Source organism: Homalodisca vitripennis, chromosome 1 (genome assembly GCF_021130785.1).
Source record: "Homalodisca vitripennis isolate AUS2020 chromosome 1, UT_GWSS_2.1, whole genome shotgun sequence".
In the NCBI taxonomy this organism is placed as follows: Eukaryota; Metazoa; Arthropoda; class Insecta; order Hemiptera; family Cicadellidae; genus Homalodisca; species Homalodisca vitripennis.
Window position 1 is genome coordinate 83,949,022 of NC_060207.1, and position 19,800 is coordinate 83,968,821.

The 19,800-nt window shown below is 33.2% G+C and overlaps 1 protein-coding gene across 1 annotated transcript in view; it reads left to right on the forward strand.

The window, feature by feature from the left end:
• The window catches only part of LOC124368266 (titin-like), a 246,264-nt gene that overhangs the window by 166,430 nt on the left and 60,034 nt on the right, over nt 1-19,800 (forward strand). Inside the window, exons 29-36 of the mRNA XM_046825567.1 lie at nt 1,680-1,856; nt 3,385-3,657; nt 4,247-4,438; nt 5,885-6,068; nt 12,927-13,060; nt 13,872-14,098; nt 17,284-17,489; nt 19,351-19,644. Of these exons, the coding sequence (XP_046681523.1) occupies nt 1,680-1,856; nt 3,385-3,657; nt 4,247-4,438; nt 5,885-6,068; nt 12,927-13,060; nt 13,872-14,098; nt 17,284-17,489; nt 19,351-19,644 (1,687 nt within the window). The remainder of the gene's footprint in view (nt 1-1,679; nt 1,857-3,384; nt 3,658-4,246; nt 4,439-5,884; nt 6,069-12,926; nt 13,061-13,871; nt 14,099-17,283; nt 17,490-19,350; nt 19,645-19,800) is intronic.

Below are 19,800 nucleotides of genomic sequence, written 5' to 3' on the forward strand. Positions count from 1 at the left end.
AATACGTTGGATATGTTAGATATAGAGTAAGAATAATGTAAAAAAAGATAAAGGGATATAATTATGTCTATTGTTTCTTGAATTTTACTGTGAGGGTGAATGTTTTTTTCAAGCTGTGGCAAAATAAATTAAATAAAATTGGTAAAGTGTGGTTAAACTAAATAATCCAATTATGGAGAGATGAGAGATTGTGTGTGTGTGCGTGTGTGCGTTTGGTTAGTAACAGTGACAACGTGACGGTCAAGGGCCCTGTACCAGGCAGTGATAATGATCTCCACCTCTGATACGCTTAATTACAATAACTACTCACTGTTACAGTTTAAAAAACTGACAAGCATTGTGCATTAAAGAAGTTATAAGTCTGAAAGAATCTAGAACCTTTTTGGAATATTATAGTTGATATATAATAAGAATTAGTTGTAGAGAAAGATCTATATAGTTGTAAAGTGGCTATTCCTGTGCCACGGGCATATCAGGTGTTATATGAATGGAAAATTTCTGAAAAAATAGAGTGAAAGTGTGAAAAGATGTGAACTAAGAGAGATTTTATGATAATTAGAGATTATTTTATGAATAATTGACTAACTGTAAGGATTGATAATTCTCGAAATATAGTGTCAGTAGGGTAACGCAGATTTTTGTGAAAAGCAAGTTTCAGCAACTGTTTCTGGCATATAAACAGGGTGTTTAGAGTTGTTTCACTAGCTCCCTCCCAAGCGATATTTCAAAATAAGAGCATTGACTGAATGTAAGCATAATATACCTGCTCTATCTCACTTGCATTAAGAACATCACTCAGCTGTCTGAAGGCAAAAATAATTAATTTTTTAACTAAGTAATCTATATGATATTTCCATATCATCCTATGATCAAAAATAACTTCAAGATATTTGTAAAAAACATATCAGTATTTAGAATGCGTGCAATTAAAGAGAAGCTGCTTTGCTCTGAGTTACACAAGGACATCTTGCAACCTCGTGTTGTCGCGACCGGAAGAGGGCACCTTCCAGAGGAATAATAACCGTGGATCCGCCACTAGATTCCTCCTATCCAAAACCTAACCAGCTTTGATGACTAAAGATAACTAATAATTTGGATATGGTTTCCGAAAGGTTCCCTAACAATTATACCAAGTCCCAGGCCATGTACACTCACTTCTACCGTCCACTCTACCCGATCGCTGCACAACGACTACCCCACAACCTCCGGTCTCAGCTTGCTAATCTGGCAGGAACCGTCCTACCAGAACCTGTCCAGAAGAATTCCGGATAGTAGGAGGCTCCTATTGTTTAAGCTAAGAGCTAGAGGTCGGAGCAGCTGGCTATCGCGTTCACGGCTACGGAAGGATTACGCGCGCCAAATTCAAATCTATAGCGGCACTCGCCGCAATCTTCCACTTCCAGCTCATTTGGATAGATTAAAACTAAAAAAACTGATAACTATGTTTAAATTGGTTTTTCCTCTTTGCAACTATGTGAAATAAAAGTCTTACATTTACTTTTCTAGAGTAAACAAGTAAGTATTCAGTTTTAACTCAAAACCGAATGGTCCTTACTAAGAAAAACAGGTTCCAGATAACTGAATAAAGATCAAATCTCTATGGATAATTAGAAGTAGACCATAGTATAATTAGTAGCAAGTGATCATAAGGACACTACAATTTGACCTGTCTGATATAGTTGGAACACACGGTGCAAGGTTTGGAGGGGCAATATGGGGTTAGCCTCTCACCCTTGACCTTGGCAGAGGTGGAGAAGGCCCTGCGTGAACATGATGCCTCCCGCCAAGCAATTCAGGAGCTGTTCAAGTTTGCCCACACTGAGAGTCAACAGATCATTGCCAAAATTCGCCAGCAGGTTAGTTAATTGTTTTAAACTGTTTTCTTTACTTGCATGCAAGACCAATCCTCTACTGTTTACATTTCCTTACTGGAAGACTTTTTTGAAACTTTGCAAAGTGCTTGAAAATTTTTTAGTTTTAGTTTTAGTTTTTAAGTATGTGCAGAAATTTAGATTCTTCATAATCTTCAGAGAAGTCATATTCTTTGTTAAACACAATTTGGTTTCATCTAATTCCTCTCTAATTAATGATGGCAGTGATTATTAATTTTAGATATTTGGAATCTTTTTTGAAAAGTGTGAATGTTTTTTGATGATTTAGGTTTTGATAACAATTTTCATGATATTCTTTTGAAAAAAAAAATCATTTGTATGGGTAGAACAGTAAGGAACTAGATTATTAAAAACTGATCTATGGGATATTGGAGAAAAGGTTTTCATTAATAACCAATATCGGCGTGCAAGAAGTTTTTGCTAGGGTATTCAATAACAGAGATCTGAAAACAGATACGGTTTGTTTCTCTTATTTATTAATGATCTATTATTTACCTGTGTAAGTGTCCTATACTAAATCAGATAATACTTCATACACAGTGTACAGTTTTTCATCTGTTCAATCCATCATTTGCTACACAATCCAAATATCTGACTCCATGTTTAACATAAGTTTTCTAAAAATAAATGTTAACTTGACAGAAATGCTATGTGTTTTTTGAAAAGTCCAAGGAAGGTTATTTAGAACCTATAATTTTGATACTGGGTTCTGCACTTTCTTTAGTTGCAGACAGTCAATCTTTGAATATTTTCAAGAATTTCTTTGGAAACTGCTTTAGATGTTGAGGTTGTTTAAATGCCATTAATAGTTTTTTTTAATATTATGGCTGGTGACTTTACTATGTGCTAACATGTGACTGGGAAATAGGTCTATCGCAACTTGAGACTTAATTTGGCTAAAAAGTTCCATATTTTCCCATTATACAAAGTTATTGTTTTATAAGTAATGCAAAACTGTCTCGTTTATATTACATTATACCAAAATGTTAATATCTGTAAAGGAAAATTGATTAAGTTTAATGTAAGAGGATATATTTTCTTGGATCTTGAATGAGGTATTGCTGTAACTTTCAACTTAAATTATTCTTCATCTAGACCTCATAAATCGACCTATGTTAACAAATTTTGTTGAGCTTTTTGAATTTTACGAGTAAACCTAAGCTTTTATTTAGTGAAAGTTGTGCAAGTTATAACACAGACATACATTTTTCAGGTTGTTATTTTATTAATTATATTAGTAGCCTTGACTATTATTGAAAAATAGTTGAAGTAATAATTAAACTAAATTTAACTACATATTGTGTTTGTTTTAATCGTATGGTTTATTACACATTAAGTGGTTCATAACACTATAAAAGTATAATCGTGTAGCAAAAGTATCAGGATAAGAAGACTGTGTCCCTAGAACAGTTTATCATATTCTACCTAGTGCTCTTAAGCTTCAGAAATATACAAACGTAACAATACCAAAATCATGTTGCCTGTACTGTAGGAACCAGATGCAGCAGCAGAGAAGGACACAGACACTGTCCGCAGAATGCTGGAAGGACAGAGGACTGCCTGGGAACGAGCCTGGACACAACATAGGATGAGTCTGGAGTCTCAACAGCAACTGGGACAGTTCGACTCGGATCTACTGCACATCCACAGTAACCTGGATGAGTTGAGCCAACAGCTGAGTAAAGTCAAGGGGCAGTTTGGCGAGAATCTAGCAGCAGCCAAGGCTACGTCACTCGCTTTCCATTACTTTGAGAAAACTATTGAGGTACTTAACTTTTATTATGTTGTTATAATGTTTAAATAAGTGAGTACACAGGTTAGGTGTGGGGATACATTTACCTAAGAGTTTGATATTAATATATTTCTTATAAAACAATTTGTACTAAAGACTTTATTAAAGTAATGGTATTTTGTAAACTTGGTTCCATATCACAGCAAAAGATGACTTCTTTATTATAAGTGTATGTTTATCCAGTTTGAAACATGCAGCGCCACAAAAATTTGTTTCATTACAATATGTCACCTTTAACTAGTTGTAAACAGCGCAATGAAAAATGAATTACTGTGTGGGCATAATTAAAGATGAATTTTTAAAATGTTATCACTTAACACATACAATAGACAAACATAAAATATACACAATCTTCAAAATAACACATTTGATTGGTAATCTTGTTGTTATTTGTTTTTTAAATTATGATAGTGTTGATGTGTAAAAGTTAATTACAAGGTAAACAAAGATCTTCATAGTTGTGTATGAACTATGCTGGCTTGTCCTAGATTTTAGTTAAATATAATGCATCTAGCATTGAGATTGTTGTAAAATATTTCTGAGTTGGATCACTGCTGTGTAGCTACTAGAGCAAAGAATAGAGACATTTGTGGCGTCCGGGGAAGCGATGCTGAAGAGCAACCACTCGTCCTCACCTCACATCGAGCGGGAGCTGCACTCACTCCGGACTCGTTGGCAACAGTTCCACCAGCAGGTCTCGGACACCAGGCAGTTGATAGACCTCAGCCTGCAGTACTTTGCTCTGGTGGAAGAAGTGGGTAAAATATTGAATCATTTCCAGATGTATCAATGAAGATCCTTCATGATCACTCGTTTACCTATGTACCATGTTTCCTTGCTCATCATTGTAGTTGTTTGATTGTACTAAGTATGACTGTGTACTAAGCTTATGAAGAACTAAGTTTGATTGTGTATTGTCACTCAGAACCCTACTTAGTAAGCTCGAATACAGTGGCTATGAAGATATGGTATTAAGCAATGTCTAGCTACCTCGAAAATAGAGAAGAAAGAGTATGTTTGTGGTCAATTGTATATAGTATCTCCTAATGCTCAGTATTGGAGCTATTGCTATTTTTAACTTTTAATTGTAGGTAAAGCAGTGCTTTTTAAAGAGGACACTACACTTTCGAGTAGGGGAATGTTTAGAGATTAGTGCAAAAAATTAAGGATTTGTTAGCAGAAGATAAAGAGAGGTTTGCAGAAACAGATTGAAGATAAATGAAAATAAGACACCAATTTTACTGTTGGAACCCTAAAACTTGCAGAGGACTGTCAGTAATTAAGTTGTTACACAGGTTGTGTTTTATGATTGGACTAAAGGTTAATTTTGACCTACCGTATATTCAGGTATATACAAATCTATATGGAGTCAAATTCCCAATCGAAGAGACTTAAAGCAAGAGAACTAAGGAGTATCTTTTAGTAATATATTTTTTAGTAATATATACATATATCCATTATTTTACAGCCATTTAGCCTATAAAGATGCAATAGTGTACTCTTGGTACAGAAGAAAGCACTACACATAAAATCATCTATAGACTATTATTTATATTGTAGGTCTGTAAATACAGTCTAACTTGGATAATTTGAACATATCTAATTCAAAATTTTTAATAGACTCTTCTCAACTTTTATAATTTTTATACATTAATACACAGTAAAGTCTTCCCAATTCGAAATGCTTTTTGAAAGTAGTAGGCTTCTCAGACCTACATATGTATATATTTTTGATCAGGGCAATAAGGCAAACTCATCCTTGATCCAACATTTATGAGCAAATAAGCATTTATTCAGACCTATGTTTTATACAGTTTCCTAATTGGGGCAACAAGACAAATACAACTGGCACCAAAAAACAAGTGCTGGAAGTAGATGTTGTATGACCGAAGTAGGTTTTTTAGACCTGTATTGTATACATTTTCTTCTCTTGAAAAAGAGGCAAACTCAACTATGGCACTAGAAATATTAATCAATTGAAGCAAAATTGCTCATATAGAGACAAGACCTGAAATTCCAATTCTCTGTGGTCTGGTCTCCAGTCAATTACTGCCTAACTGAGCAAGGTCTGTTATGGGAAGAATGAGTGTAGTCCTATTTAAATGTTTTGCTAATACACTATAATTGTTGAGATGGAATACAATTCTTTAAAGTTTTAAAGTTATTTGATCCAATATGTATGTACTGTATTGTCTATCAGGCTGAAGACTGGTTCAGAGAGGGCAGTCGGCTGTTGATGACCATCGCTAAGAGGTCATCTTCCATCAGGACCCCTCAAGAAGCCAATGATCTCTTGCAAGAGATAGAACTATTCCTTAAACCTGGAGAGTCCAAACAAGATGAAAGGATACAAAAAATATCAGAACTGGCTGTTCAGCTGTATGGTAAGCTTTAGTTTCTTAAAAGCTATATAGTAGCTGTAAGGTTAAGTATTTGTATAAAATGTATGCGTGTAAAACCTAATACCAAAACCAAATATGAATCAATCGTCTTCAATATGAATAGTTTTTAAATAAAATATAATTACACAAGTATGTTATTAATTAAGTGATAAGTAATTAAGTAGTTATTCAGAAAGTAACTGCTGTTTATGCATAACACGAAAAATAATGGGGTTAACAACATTGTGTTGACATTGGTATATACAGCGGTTCAGTACGTTTTTAACTGTGCAAGGCGGAGCATCGTACGTTCACGTGTTGTCCAGTTATAACCTCGTAACATGTGTGCTGGAATAGAAAATACTGTCAAGTGTAAAGTGCATAGTTTTGTGATCAAATTCGACAAAATTGTGATGTTTTAGGTAAAAATCACTCATCAGCTGAGATTCATCATGAATTGAGAACGGTTTGGTAGGCTTTGTCCAGTTCAAAATGAAGTGAATGAAAAGGTTTGTAAGAATCATTGCTTCACACAATTTTTGAACTTTCAGAACTTTTTCTGAATTTTGCCATAGATTTTCTTTTTCGGTAAGACTTTTAAGGAGAAGAACAGTCCAGATTTGGCTCTTAGTGACTTTCACTTGTTTCTGAACATGAAGCAGTGGCTTGCATCTCAGTGGTACAAGAGCAACGAAGAACTTCAAACTTTTGTGACATGTTGGTGACATTTACAGGCAGCAGATTTTTACACAAATGGTATTACAAAGATATGACAAGTGCTTGGTATTATTTATAAAACGAATTAAGTTATAGTTTTCAGATCTATATAATAACATTTTTATATCTTCACTGGTTTACTTTTTATTTCAAAACCTAGACTACTAAGTTACAAACAGCTTCTAGTTTGAGATTTTTCAATAATTTTAAAGTCTCGGACATATCCTTGAAGACAGGTAAAATAGAAACAGATTTTGTATTAATTTTTGAGGACTTATAAGCATTTAAACCATTAATTTAGGACAGTTTTTAATCACGCTCTAGGAAAAGTAGGTGCAGCTGAAGATTTAATAAATATCTTTTTTGAAAGTTTTTTTGCAATATTTATATAAAAAATTACTTCAAAAACTGAAGTATTTACAATAAAAAAGGACTTCAAATAAGTTAATTTTACTTAAAATTAATTTTTACTTAAAGAAATGGCATTAAAAATAAAATGCTCTCAAATTAAATATTACCTAAGGAGATTACATATTACTTGTGTCAAAATATGTAATTTCTTTCAATCCATGCCTTTTACATGCTGTACAAAAATTCATATCCATTGCATTGAAATTTTACATGGACATTCTTAGGGTCACTGGTTAACATAAAAGCCTATTCCTATTTAGAAAATCCTTTTGGGCTACACTCACTGGTATGGAAAACTTAATTTTTGGCTTAACCCTCTACCCAAACCATTGGTCTTTGAGACCGCAGGGTATTTTCAGTGGACTCGATTCGCAACACTGGCAGGTGGTTGACCTTGGGCGGCTCAGTACCTCTCCCTTACTTCATTACCCCTCCATGCTTCAATACTGATCCAGTCTGCTATTAGTCACTGAAGGGTAATGTTACTGTTCTTATTGTGGTGATCTCTAGGACCGCACAGTTTGGGTTGTATAGTTTTGTTTGCACTGTTTATGACTGAACAGTTTGGGTTGTGTATATATTTGTAAATACTTATTTTGATACCAGTGTTTTACACTTGAGTTGGTGTACCTTTCTAATTGCACAATGGGAGACGCACATAGGAAGACAATTCAGTGTGAATGGTGACGACTTTGATGAAAATGTGAGAAACTTGTTATTAAATTGTGATAAGTTAGATCATAAAAGTGATTTATAAAGTGTGGATGACTCGGATGCAAATCCAAACTATATATAAAAAAAAGATACAAACTGACGAATCTGAATCTGAGACCGAGGATACTCTTCTCAATACTTTGTTGCCTTTGTGCTGTGCTCAGGAACACTCAATTGCAAATGTACAAGGACCTATCCAGCACTCTTACATCAAACCAGCCCTCTAGTTTGGACAAGACAAATGCTCTTGAACTTTGATAAGCTAACCAACATTTGCAAAACATCGCCAAACTTTGAAAAACCAGCCTGCTACTCGTACACATTGAATCACCCTGATGTACCTACTTCCAACCAGTCTGCTAATTCAAACCAACCTGTTGTTACTTCTCAGGTTCCAGGTAACAACCAATACTTTTTTGGATGTAGCAAGAACAATCCCATGAAATGGGAGATAAATGAGTCCCCAAGAAATATTTGTACACCTCAGCACAGTATAATAAGAGGCCTCTGTGGACTAACTGCATATGCTAATAGTCTAGGTACTAAACCATCTCAAGCTCAAATTTTTGGTAAATTATTTGATGAAAAAATGTTATGTCTCATAATCCTATATAAAAATAGAAAACTTTACAAAGTTAGAATAAAGTTAGGGCCAAACACAAACAAGCCTAACTACAAAGCTATTAACAAAATCAAACTGAAAGCTCTTTTCAGTATTTCTTTTACACTTCTATTTTCAAACCATCCCACGAAAACATGCTTTCAATGTTCTCTAAAGGCCCAACAGGATGACCTATATTTTTGGCAACTTTTTTTGTCAAAAGATTTTAGATACTTTTAATGTGCCTTAGGTTTGACAACCACAGTACTAGGAATGAACGATTACCTAATGATCGTGCCACTTTGATTTCAGATTTGTTTAGACAATTGACACTGATCTGTTTGAAATTTACCAAGATGTTCTTAATTATCTATAATCACTAGAATCTGGAGTTCCTCAAGGAGTGTACTTGGTCCATTTTTATACTTACTACATATACCACTGACCTCCCAGAAAATGAACTCAAATTACAACTTTTGCAGTTGATACTTCAATTTTGTCAGTCTATAAGATTATGTTCGAGCATCGCATTACTTACAACAGAACTTAGATGCAATTATACATGGTTTAAGACATGGAGAATCAAAATTAACGAAAATAAATCAGTTCACATAACGTTTACATTAAATCATAATTCTTGTCCTCCAATTACATTTACCCCAAGTAACTGAAGTAAATTTTCTGGGCATGTGCTTAAACAGAAAGCTTACATGGAAATCCCACATTTGGACAAACAGACAGCAGCTAAATTGAAAAACAAATAAAATGAATTGGCTACTCGAACATATATCAAAACTCCGTATGAAGAACGAGATACTATTATATAAAACTATCCTAAAACCTCTATGGACATATGGTGTCCAGTTAAGCAACTCAAATTTGGAGATAATTCAACGGTATCAATCAAAATTGTTAAGAAAAATTGCAAAAGCGTCATGGTATGTATCCAATAAAATGTTACATCAAGATTTGAACAACCCAACAGCCAAAGAAGAAATTACCAAATTCAGTCGCAATTATTTATGAAAATTAGAAGATCATCGAAACAACCTTGCGTTAAATCTATTTGATAATTCTAAAAATCTGTACAGACCCCACCGATCTGCTATCCTGGAGCTACTTTTTAGGTTTTTTAATTAATTATGTTAGTGTTAATAATGGTTAACATCTAACTCAATTTTAATTGTTAATGTTTTTTCTGTATATAATATTTACTTATTGTTCTTCTCAAATTGAACAGATTGTAAATAAATAAAATATTGTTAAAAATGTCTTAATGTTATTTTATTAAATGTTATAGCTTGAAAACATAAAGTAAGCTTATCAACACTTCTTATTTAAACATTTTCTGTAATCATTGTTTGAGCATAGAGTTTATCCAAATAATAAAATGGAAGATTTAGTAAAAATACATTTTTAACAGTACATTTTATCAAATATTAAATATGCAGTGCTTGATCAGTAGTGTAATGCAGATATCAAAGACAAAATTACCATTATACTTTTGCTATATACGTGCAGACTGTTATACACCCTATCTTAGTTGTTTGTTATTTTTTACAGAAATAGGATTCTAATACCTGCATATGTATACATTTTTTTGATCAGGGCAACAAAGTAAACTCAACTATGATACCAGAAATACCCTTAGACTGTAAGAAAATTACAGCCTTCAATTAATGCTTTATGACCAAAGTGGGCTTCTCAGACCTGTGTGTATATTTATTAATATTTTTATAAAAAACACATACAGACTGACAGATGGGAAACTAAGCATAGGAGTTCCCCTAGTTCATATTGTGAAATACCTGTATACTTGTCTTGGCCTGATCAATATCGTGGTATACTTTTGTACAGAGAGTTACGGGACACCCTGTATATTTAACACAAATTAACACAATATATTTTCTTGATTGGAGAAACAAGGCAAACTCAACCATGACATCAGAAATATAATTCATTCAAATCAGAAGTGCTCATACACATGCAGAACCTAAAATAATAACTATATGGATTTTCGCTTAACATCTGAGGCTCTTAAGCATGAACAGTGTAATAGTACCTAAAATATGCCTACTTCCCTTTCAAAATTACATAAAGCTCCACCATTTATTACAACATAAGAGCGTTAACTGAAAAGTTCTGATCTTCAACTTTAGGATTCCTCCATACTGAGCCAAAAGTGTTAAAGTTTTACTGAAATTGTTGGAGCTATTCAATAAAAAGTCAAACAATATTGAGGAGAAATTCGTGTTATCTTACAGGTTCTTTAAAAAACTGTTTCACTCTATGTCTTCAGGGTCCAAAAAACTGCTTTTAAAATTTAAATCTAAAATGGATTGGGAGGTTAGAATATATTATTTAGTGACTATCACTTGTCTCAGGTCTTGGAATGCCATTTAAAAGAATATGCTCTTGATGTCCCTTATTTTCAAAATGAAATTGCATGCCAGCCCTGTGTAACTGCTATTAGATTATGTAATAATTATTTAATTGTTGCAAAAATAATTACTAAAATCTGGTGGCATTTTTTTAGTCATGATGATCTGCAAGTTGCCATTTCTTATAACATTGGTAAATTGAAAATGAACACTCCAAATTACCATACAAAATGATGGTAGACACTTTGACATCAGTCCAAAAATAAAATATTGTAGTAACGAATGTAACAAAATTAGTTGTTGGAAACATTTCCCAGGGAATTGGAGCAGACTAAGATCAGATTGGAACCTTGTCAGAAGATAGCAGCAAGTTATAAAATAGCAGGTCTTCTTCATATACATAGCCAGATATAATACAGTATATGTTGTCAATGTTGCCCTTAAAATTCTCTTGGTTAAATCGAAAACCTTAACCCTAAAATTAGGCTAACACTGTACAGTAAGTCTTAGAACACTGTTTGCTCTATAAATTCACATAATATTTTTCTGTTCATTTAAAAATATCACATTTAGTGTTGAGAACATTTACTGTGCAGAGCTTTTCTTCTAGACTACTACATAATGAATATTTATTTTCTTAAATAATTACATCTATCATAATTTAGCATAAAACAAATCCTATTTCTTAAATCCAAGCAAATCATATTTTTATTTCTGTCTCAACAATTATCTAACTTTTTTACATTGAAAATGTGTGATGTGTTGGAAAAATTTGTGTTAAAGTCTGTAAAACATTTTTACATGATTAGTTATTACATTAATTACTTTTCTGAATGGTGCGGCAGTATTATGATTTTATACCGAAGATGTATATCATGTAAAATTTACAAGATATACAATAATATATTATTATAAAAAGGTTGATGCCATACATAAAAAACATGCCTTTAAAAGTGAATGACTTGTAGGTTCAGGATTAATTGGGGTAATGTATATGTTAATATTATGAATATTGAAAGCCATTGCATTTTTTTTAAAGTGCCATGTTAGTGTTTTGATTTAAGATAATATTTGTTATAATCTTCAATTAATTGAATTTATCAAGACTAAAGTTAGCTCACTTAACACTAGCTTAACCCTCTGAGTACTGACCTCACGTCACGGAAGTCAGTGAACTGCTTAGTACTGCTGACATGCATGACACAAGGTTAAATTGCATTTACGGCGTATCATTCATAAATTATTATATTTGTAATATATTATATAGTAATAAACTAGAATAACGGCACTATTATCCATCCCCACTCCATCTCAATTATTACCTAAATACTGTTGTTAGACTACAGATGATTTTAGCTATGCGTATCGTCACCTGGAATCGTTGTTGCTTACACAAGTCACTCTTTACACCAGTTATTTTGTTGTTATTGATAACTAAAGTAGTTTTGACACTCCTTTAGTGTTTTATTTCAGATTTTTAACTTCTTTTATTCATACAGGTAAAAAATACCAATATGGACTCTTTATAGGTCCTTTAAAACAACTTACATCCTGATTTGTTTTGATATTACCAGATTTGTAGGGGTTGTCAGAGAACGCAAATGTAAAGTTTTAGTTCCTGTGCTTTTTTTGTAAAGTAAAGGTGTAAGTTGTATATATTTTTTATTTGTAATAAATGTGTCTTTATATTGTATATTATGGATTTTTATTTGAGTGCTAAATGTAAAAAGTGAACAAAAAGTCTAATTCTTCTGTAAAAACAGTTTAAATTTTACAAACATGCAGTGGTAAGTAATTGTAATTATTATTTTACTATTCTGTATCTTTTTCTGAAAGCAAGCTATTGCTGAAAGCTTTTTTTAATTTTTATGTACTGATTATTTACTTTCAAGATATGCTTGCAAAACTCCTAAAATGTATATCACTATAAGTGAATATATACAGCACTGGGGAAGGTTAAACAGACTTATCTAATAATCCCAAATATGATAATTTAATTCTGTCTTTTCATAAGTTTACTAGATTTTCTGACCTCAGGAAGTGGACAGCCAGAGCAACTACACCAGGTGAAAACTGAAAGTCGGGAAATGATCGACTCTTTCTCCCAGGTCAGCATGGAACTCCAGCAGATCATCAATTTCTTGAATAAACCGCCAGAAGAGCAGCGTATGGTAAGTGTTGCATTCAAAAATATAACTTGACATTTTTAAGTTCAAGATAATATTAGGCTAGTAAACTGCTTATTTAATTATATCTGTTAAAAGAAATGTGTTAAATAAACCAAAAAAATGTTCAATAACCTTAGAAAACTCCTTAAGTGGTGACTAACGCCTGAATAAATCTAGTGAAAGAATCTTCAGTTTTACTAACAAAACAAAAATTGTAGTGTAGTTTGAAACACAATTTGGCGAGTGGACAAGCGAAAGGACTCCACAATTAATTGTGGCATGTGTTATCTCGGGAAGCTATTTGTGGACATTAAACCAGCAGACTGCTTGCCAACATCAGCTGACGTGATGCCAAAACTAGACGAACCGCTTCATATCATCTCTGGGTGAATATCCGCTTAGACAGCTCTCTGCTCTCGGAATGGAGTGTTTCTATCCTGATCGGGGATCCTGAGCGTTGTTTACGCCGGTGGAATGTGGTGGCAGAGGTGTGTGAATGTGGCAACGCTTGGCAGGCCCTCAAGTGATTCACGGACACAATCGACACCGTAGCTGTGATCACGTTTAAAAGTGCAGTCTACACACTACTGCTAGCCATGTTTCGCTGGTGCTTCACTAAGATTCTTGTAATTATCTTGTTTTTGCTTATTTTAAATTAGGTTTTGTCATTCAAAGTTTAAAACTCTCACTGTTATTGTTTGTATGCTGTGGAAATGATTGAGAATAATTTGTTTTAAAGTTTTGAACAATGAAAAATTTACTATAAATCATGAAACTGCATGTTTTTGTTGTTGAACTCCATTGATGTCTGCAGGAGATCGTTGGTCTGCAAGAAGCACTGCCAATTGATGAGAAACCTGTGCGAAAGTCACCAAGTCCACCTCCAAAGAAGGCCAAGGTAGAACCTGAACCAAAGAAAGCCAAGGTAGAACCTGAACCAAGTAAGGCAAAGGTAGAGCCAGAAACTCAACCTCCAAACTTCACCTTACCACTTCACGATGCAACAATTGACGAAGGGAGCCGGTTTACCTTTGAGTGCAGGTAATTTTCATCTGTTTAAGGTTTTTAGTTTTATTGAGCTGTATAATAAGAGCAAAACCTGTTCACAATAGAAATAATGTTTTGTATCTACAACAGAGTTGATATTATATTTTATTTCTACAACAGTTTCTATTGTTTTAAAGTTAAGAGTCTTTGGTCAAAAATATAACTCTTTAATAAGGTGTAATTTTAAGGAACTGAAATATTTCTTAAACAATTCTTTAAAACCACAATTTATGTAAATAAAACCTCCTATGCCCTAATCTGATAAATTAAAGAAACAAACTAATCCAAAACCATTTAGAAACAAAAGTTTTGGCCAAATTTAGAGAATATCAGTTGAAATAGTTTTCTGCAAAGTGTCCATACATACATTAAGTTGTATTCAAGTCAAGTCAAGTCAAAATATCTTTATTTACATTATGTACATGGGTACAATAAATAGTGTCACTACAACTAAGTTACATAATTGGATGATTATAGTAGATCATGTTGTTGAATAAAATTCTTCAAATGAATAAAATGCTTTTCTAATTAAATAATCTTTTAACATTGATTTAAATTTCTTAATATCTTCAACTCTTGTTATTGTTTTTGGAATTGACTTAAAAAATTTTATTCCTGCATAAGAAGTTTTTTTTTGTATAAAATTCTAAATTGTGTCGTGGTATTACTAATTCCTTCTTGTTCCTAGTATTGTAAGTATGGGTTTCACAATGAATTTTAAATTTAGATTGATAGGTCCTAACATACATAACACATTCTAAAATATAAAGGCTATGCACTGTTAAAATATTTAGTTCAGTGAAATTATTTTTCACTGACTCATCCTTCTTCATTTTCAACATTATTCGTAGTGCTTTTTTTTGCAAAATTAGAATTTTATTTAGGTTTTGGTTTGTGGTTCCTCCATACACTCCTATCCCATACACATAAATAATATAAAACCCCCAACAAAATCTAATTAGTTTTACTAATAAGTTGAAAATAGATTGGTTTGTTTGTCAACACGCCAGGTGTAGAAATGGGTATGGCCAATAAAAATAAAGTATTTGAGCCAAGTTTGTTTATATGTTAGACTACAATATTGCATTTATTTTTTTCAATTTTTTATCATTTTGTGTCATTTTAAAGTATCTTGCTAGAACAGTGTATGTATGAAAACTAGTTGAAATAGATAAATTATTTTTACTAAACAATTAATGTAACAGTAATTTTTTTAAATTAAAAAATAAGAAAAGAAGTTTGTTTTTTGTTATTGGTTTGAGAGTTTTAGATCAGAAAAATCTCTTCAATGGAGGTAGTGGACTATAATTAATTATGATGTTTTTACTTGTTAGAATATATGAAAGGCCAAATGAATTTGTAGAGATGTTTGAGTAATGAAGTATCCTTTTTCTCCACATACTTTATTTTTACTATTCATATTTACTGCAATAAAACAGCAGTAACTATCCATAGGGAACTTTGTGCCATTTATAGGCTTAATGTTATAGATGAAGGGAGTATACTGTGTATATGAATGGGTTCGTTTGTTTAAAAGTGGATGAACAAACATCCATGACGAAGGAAGGAGTGCCAGGCCATCAGTTGTGAGTGATGACCTTGTTGACAAAAAAAGCAATGAAACATTTAGAGAAGATCAACATTTTACAATATTTGAGTTTTCAGGTATATTTTCAAGAGTGACTTGGCTCTCAGTGGTTCGATGATGATGATGAACTCAAAGATGTCATTGGCTAGCAAAACGCGCAGGTGGCAGATTTTTTTTGAAGAGGCATTTTTAAGCTATTCAAAAGATATGATAAGTGCTTAGTCTTTCTAGCAAGTGTGTATAAAAATGTAGGAAACATGCAGTTTTCAATTATATACAATACCTTTTTTTTATTTGGGTGTTTTTAATAACTAAACCATGGTTAACTTTGGAGTAACTCTTGTATATAGAAAAGAAAGGATATCTGAAACAAGAAGCTTAGAAAACTTCTGGAAAAGTTAAGCCAGGTCTTTAAACATTAAAAGTAAAGTATTGTCTGTCAAATAAAAAACAGGAATTAAAAATAAAAGATTGCAAACATGCAATACCTCTTGTCTTAATATATAAAAATGAAACTGTTCGTGTGTAACAGCATCACTCACAAACGGCTGGACGGATTCGCCTAATTTTTTTTTTAATTTGTTCGTCTTGATCTGTAGAAGGTTATAGGATACTTTTTATCCCTTTCCCGATTCAGGATGCCGCCCCACTGGTTACAGAAATACCCGTAAGAAATGCATTGCAGCAAACATATGTTATTAAGTGAAAGAGTCTTTTCAAATTTTTAATCAGCTGTTCTTTGTAAACATATATTACACTTATAGTTTTAAAGCATAGAGTAAGCTTAAGAGAAACGACAAATTTTGTTTAAACTGTTTCTGCAATCACTGTTAAACATAGACTTTACTATCCAGATAATACAATTCAAATTTGACGTAAAAATTCACCTTTAACTGCAATATTTATTTAATATAAACCATGCTCATGCTTGATCAGAAGAGCAATGCAGATATCATAATTACTATCTTACGTTGGCTACAAATATAAAGAATGTTATAAAATCAACCTTAGTTGTTTTTTTTTGACAGAAGTATGGTTCTCAAAAACTCCGTGTGTACATATTCTCTCGATCGAGACAACAAAGCAAGCTCAATCGTGGCATCGGAGATATAACTAATTTAATCTAAAATTTATTATAGTAAAAAAAAAAAATTTACTAAGTAATATAAGGACTTCGGTTCTTAAGATTTGCGTGCGAAGCCGTGGGTAACTTATTGAAATGCGCAGCGAAGCGTGCCGGGTCCGCTAGTATGTTTATAATATTTAGTGCTTGGAGGCATAAGGTTATGATTACCTGTTATTGAAACCAAACATGTTTAGTTTATTGTGAATAAAAGTGATAGGCATTGCCAAAGAAAGATTCTATCAGCATAACTTTACCAGCATTAGATGGTTTACCTTTCAAATTTAGAGTTCCATCAATGATCAGGAGGACAATAAATTATGAGTAGTTTTTGTTAACCGGGTATTTTTGTAGACTCCAATGTGTTAAGATCATCTCTCAGTTTGGCTATATGAATTATTGGATTGGCTCTATGTAATTTTAACCATGTGTACAGCTATAGTTTATTCCCCTGTTTGGTGGTTGCAGGGTGACTGGCATCCCCATGCCAGAGATCTGCTGGTTGAAGGACAATCTCTCTATAGATAGTAACCTAGACTATCACACCAAGGTGGAGGATGGACTGTGCTCCCTTACCATCGAGGAGACTTTCACCGAGGACTCAGCCTGTTTTACCTGCAGGGCTACCAACCTTCTGGGTTACGCTGAGACCACTGCACTGCTCACTGTCCGAGGTACGTATCAGTAATACCTGACTAACAAAAGGAGGTCTCTTATCATTTCAAATTAATTTGGAATAATGAAAGTTCTTTTTACATGAGATGTACTAAAAATAAGCTGTGGTATCACACATCATAACATGTGTTGTTATGAGTCTAACAACATTGAGATAGTGAAAAATATGAGCTTTTCTGTACATATTTTCCTATGGTTTTACTCACGTAAATTTTAGCACTATTTGACCTTTTCTTCTTACTCATAGTTATGACAAAGGCAATTAAAAAGACATAAGCTTATATTGTAAAAAATTGTAATTTTTTTTTTTGTAAGTTTTGGTAAAATATGAAAAAGTAAACAAAAAATCTATTTTTTTACTTAACATACTGATATAAATGAAAAAAACCTTGTCTAATAAACTGGTTACCTTTGATATTCTACACTTATTTGTCAGTATTGATAGCCATAGAGTGTAGGCTTACCTTGTTTATTAAGTGTGATAAAGCAATTTTTCCAAACGTCAACACAAGATGTAATGCACTTGCAAAAGGTCTACTATTTGGACCAAAGATATTTATTAAAAAAAGTGTAATAATCTCAAATTGAAGAAAACATGTATTTCTTTAATCAACACTAGTAATCTTGTTAGGATGTATCACTTATATCAAATATTGAGTAATTTGCTATTAGCTATTTAGTATTTAAAAATAGAAACACTATTTACTTAAGGCACACATTTGAATACTTATGATCATAAAAATATACAATACCACTGGAAATCAGATTGTTTAGTAAGATATTTATTATGAACTCTTTTACTCATTTAAAAAAGTAAAACTAAAAACATACATTAGAGTGAGTAAATAAAACTTGTAAGAATATATTATAAACACAGTGCTGAACACCCAACAATGAACGTAAATAAATATTAACAGTCTGCTTGTTGTTCAATTTCATGGCCACAGACTATTGAATAATGCAATCATAGAAACCAGAGAGTCCTTATTTTGATTCAGCAAACTTCATAAATTCATTCTACAGAATTTGGATGTTCTTGTTAGTATCTTGCCATTAAAGTGAAGAAATCGGAGCGTCCATGCTATATGTACGTGAGAACTAAAAGGGTTAAGAGACTGAACCCAAATATTAAGTTAAGGCCAGTATCAGATTATGCGTATTTGTTGCGCCAACAAAGTAATCAGAAATCCTGATGCCTGAAATGCTAGTTTTGGAGGTGTAACATTAAGCAGCCCTAACATGTGTTGTTGTTGCCTTTTTCACATGTTCTCTAGTTGGTAAAATGTCTTCCTTCAATAAATTAGCTTTGCTGCTAACTATCACTGTGAGATATTAATCAAAATAGAGAAGATTCACCTATTAAATACGTCTTACTAAAGGTCAAAACTGTGCATACTTTAATAAACTCATAATATAAATCCATTTACTTTAATGGTAAGCGTTAGCTCAAATATTATGTGACACTGGCCTTAATATGAGGATGGAATCCTAATGTTGCCTCCCACTCAACTTTAGTGTAACTTGTAATTTTTCAGGTTTTTGTAATATTTATGACAGCATTATTTATACCCTACATTCAAAATCGATTTTTTGTACCAACTACACTGCATTTAAATTTCCATTGTGATAGAATTGTAGAGATAAAATATTTATACTGGCAATGTTACAATCAGACATTATAAAACCAGATTGTGCTTAGCTATACTGTATTGTAATAAACTGGCTTGAATAGGGCTGGTCACAGCAATTTGTTTCCAAATCCCTCCAACCACTTCCTGAGTCTACTACTACTTCCTCTCTCTCTGAACACAATAAGATGATAGAAAACTCTGTAGCACTAATCTGGCTTTGGTGGTGCAGAGAACGAGCGAGAGGCACCACCTCAGTTCTTGCAGTTGCTGTCCCCAGTCTCCGGTGTGGAGGGGTCACCCTGCCGACTCGAGTGTCGAGTGGGGGGTATCCCCCTTCCCACAGTGCAGTGGTACAGGGACGGGGAGTGTGTGGACTCTGCCCCCGGGTACACCACCACATACAACAATGGTGTGGCAGTGCTCTCTGTGGAACAAATGGGAATCCACAACCAGGGTCTTTACAGCTGCAGGGCTACCAACCGGCTCGGCACGGAGACCACATCAGCCAGTGTCACTGTCCAGCGTAAGTATGAACTGTACAATCACTTATAAACTCTCAACCTGATAATAGAGTATTTTTCTTTCATAGTGTCCTTGTAAATTAACTCTAACTGTCCTGAGATCAAGTGTACCAGCAACACCTAAGCTTCGGGTGTAGATTTGTTTTGAAGTGCCCTTA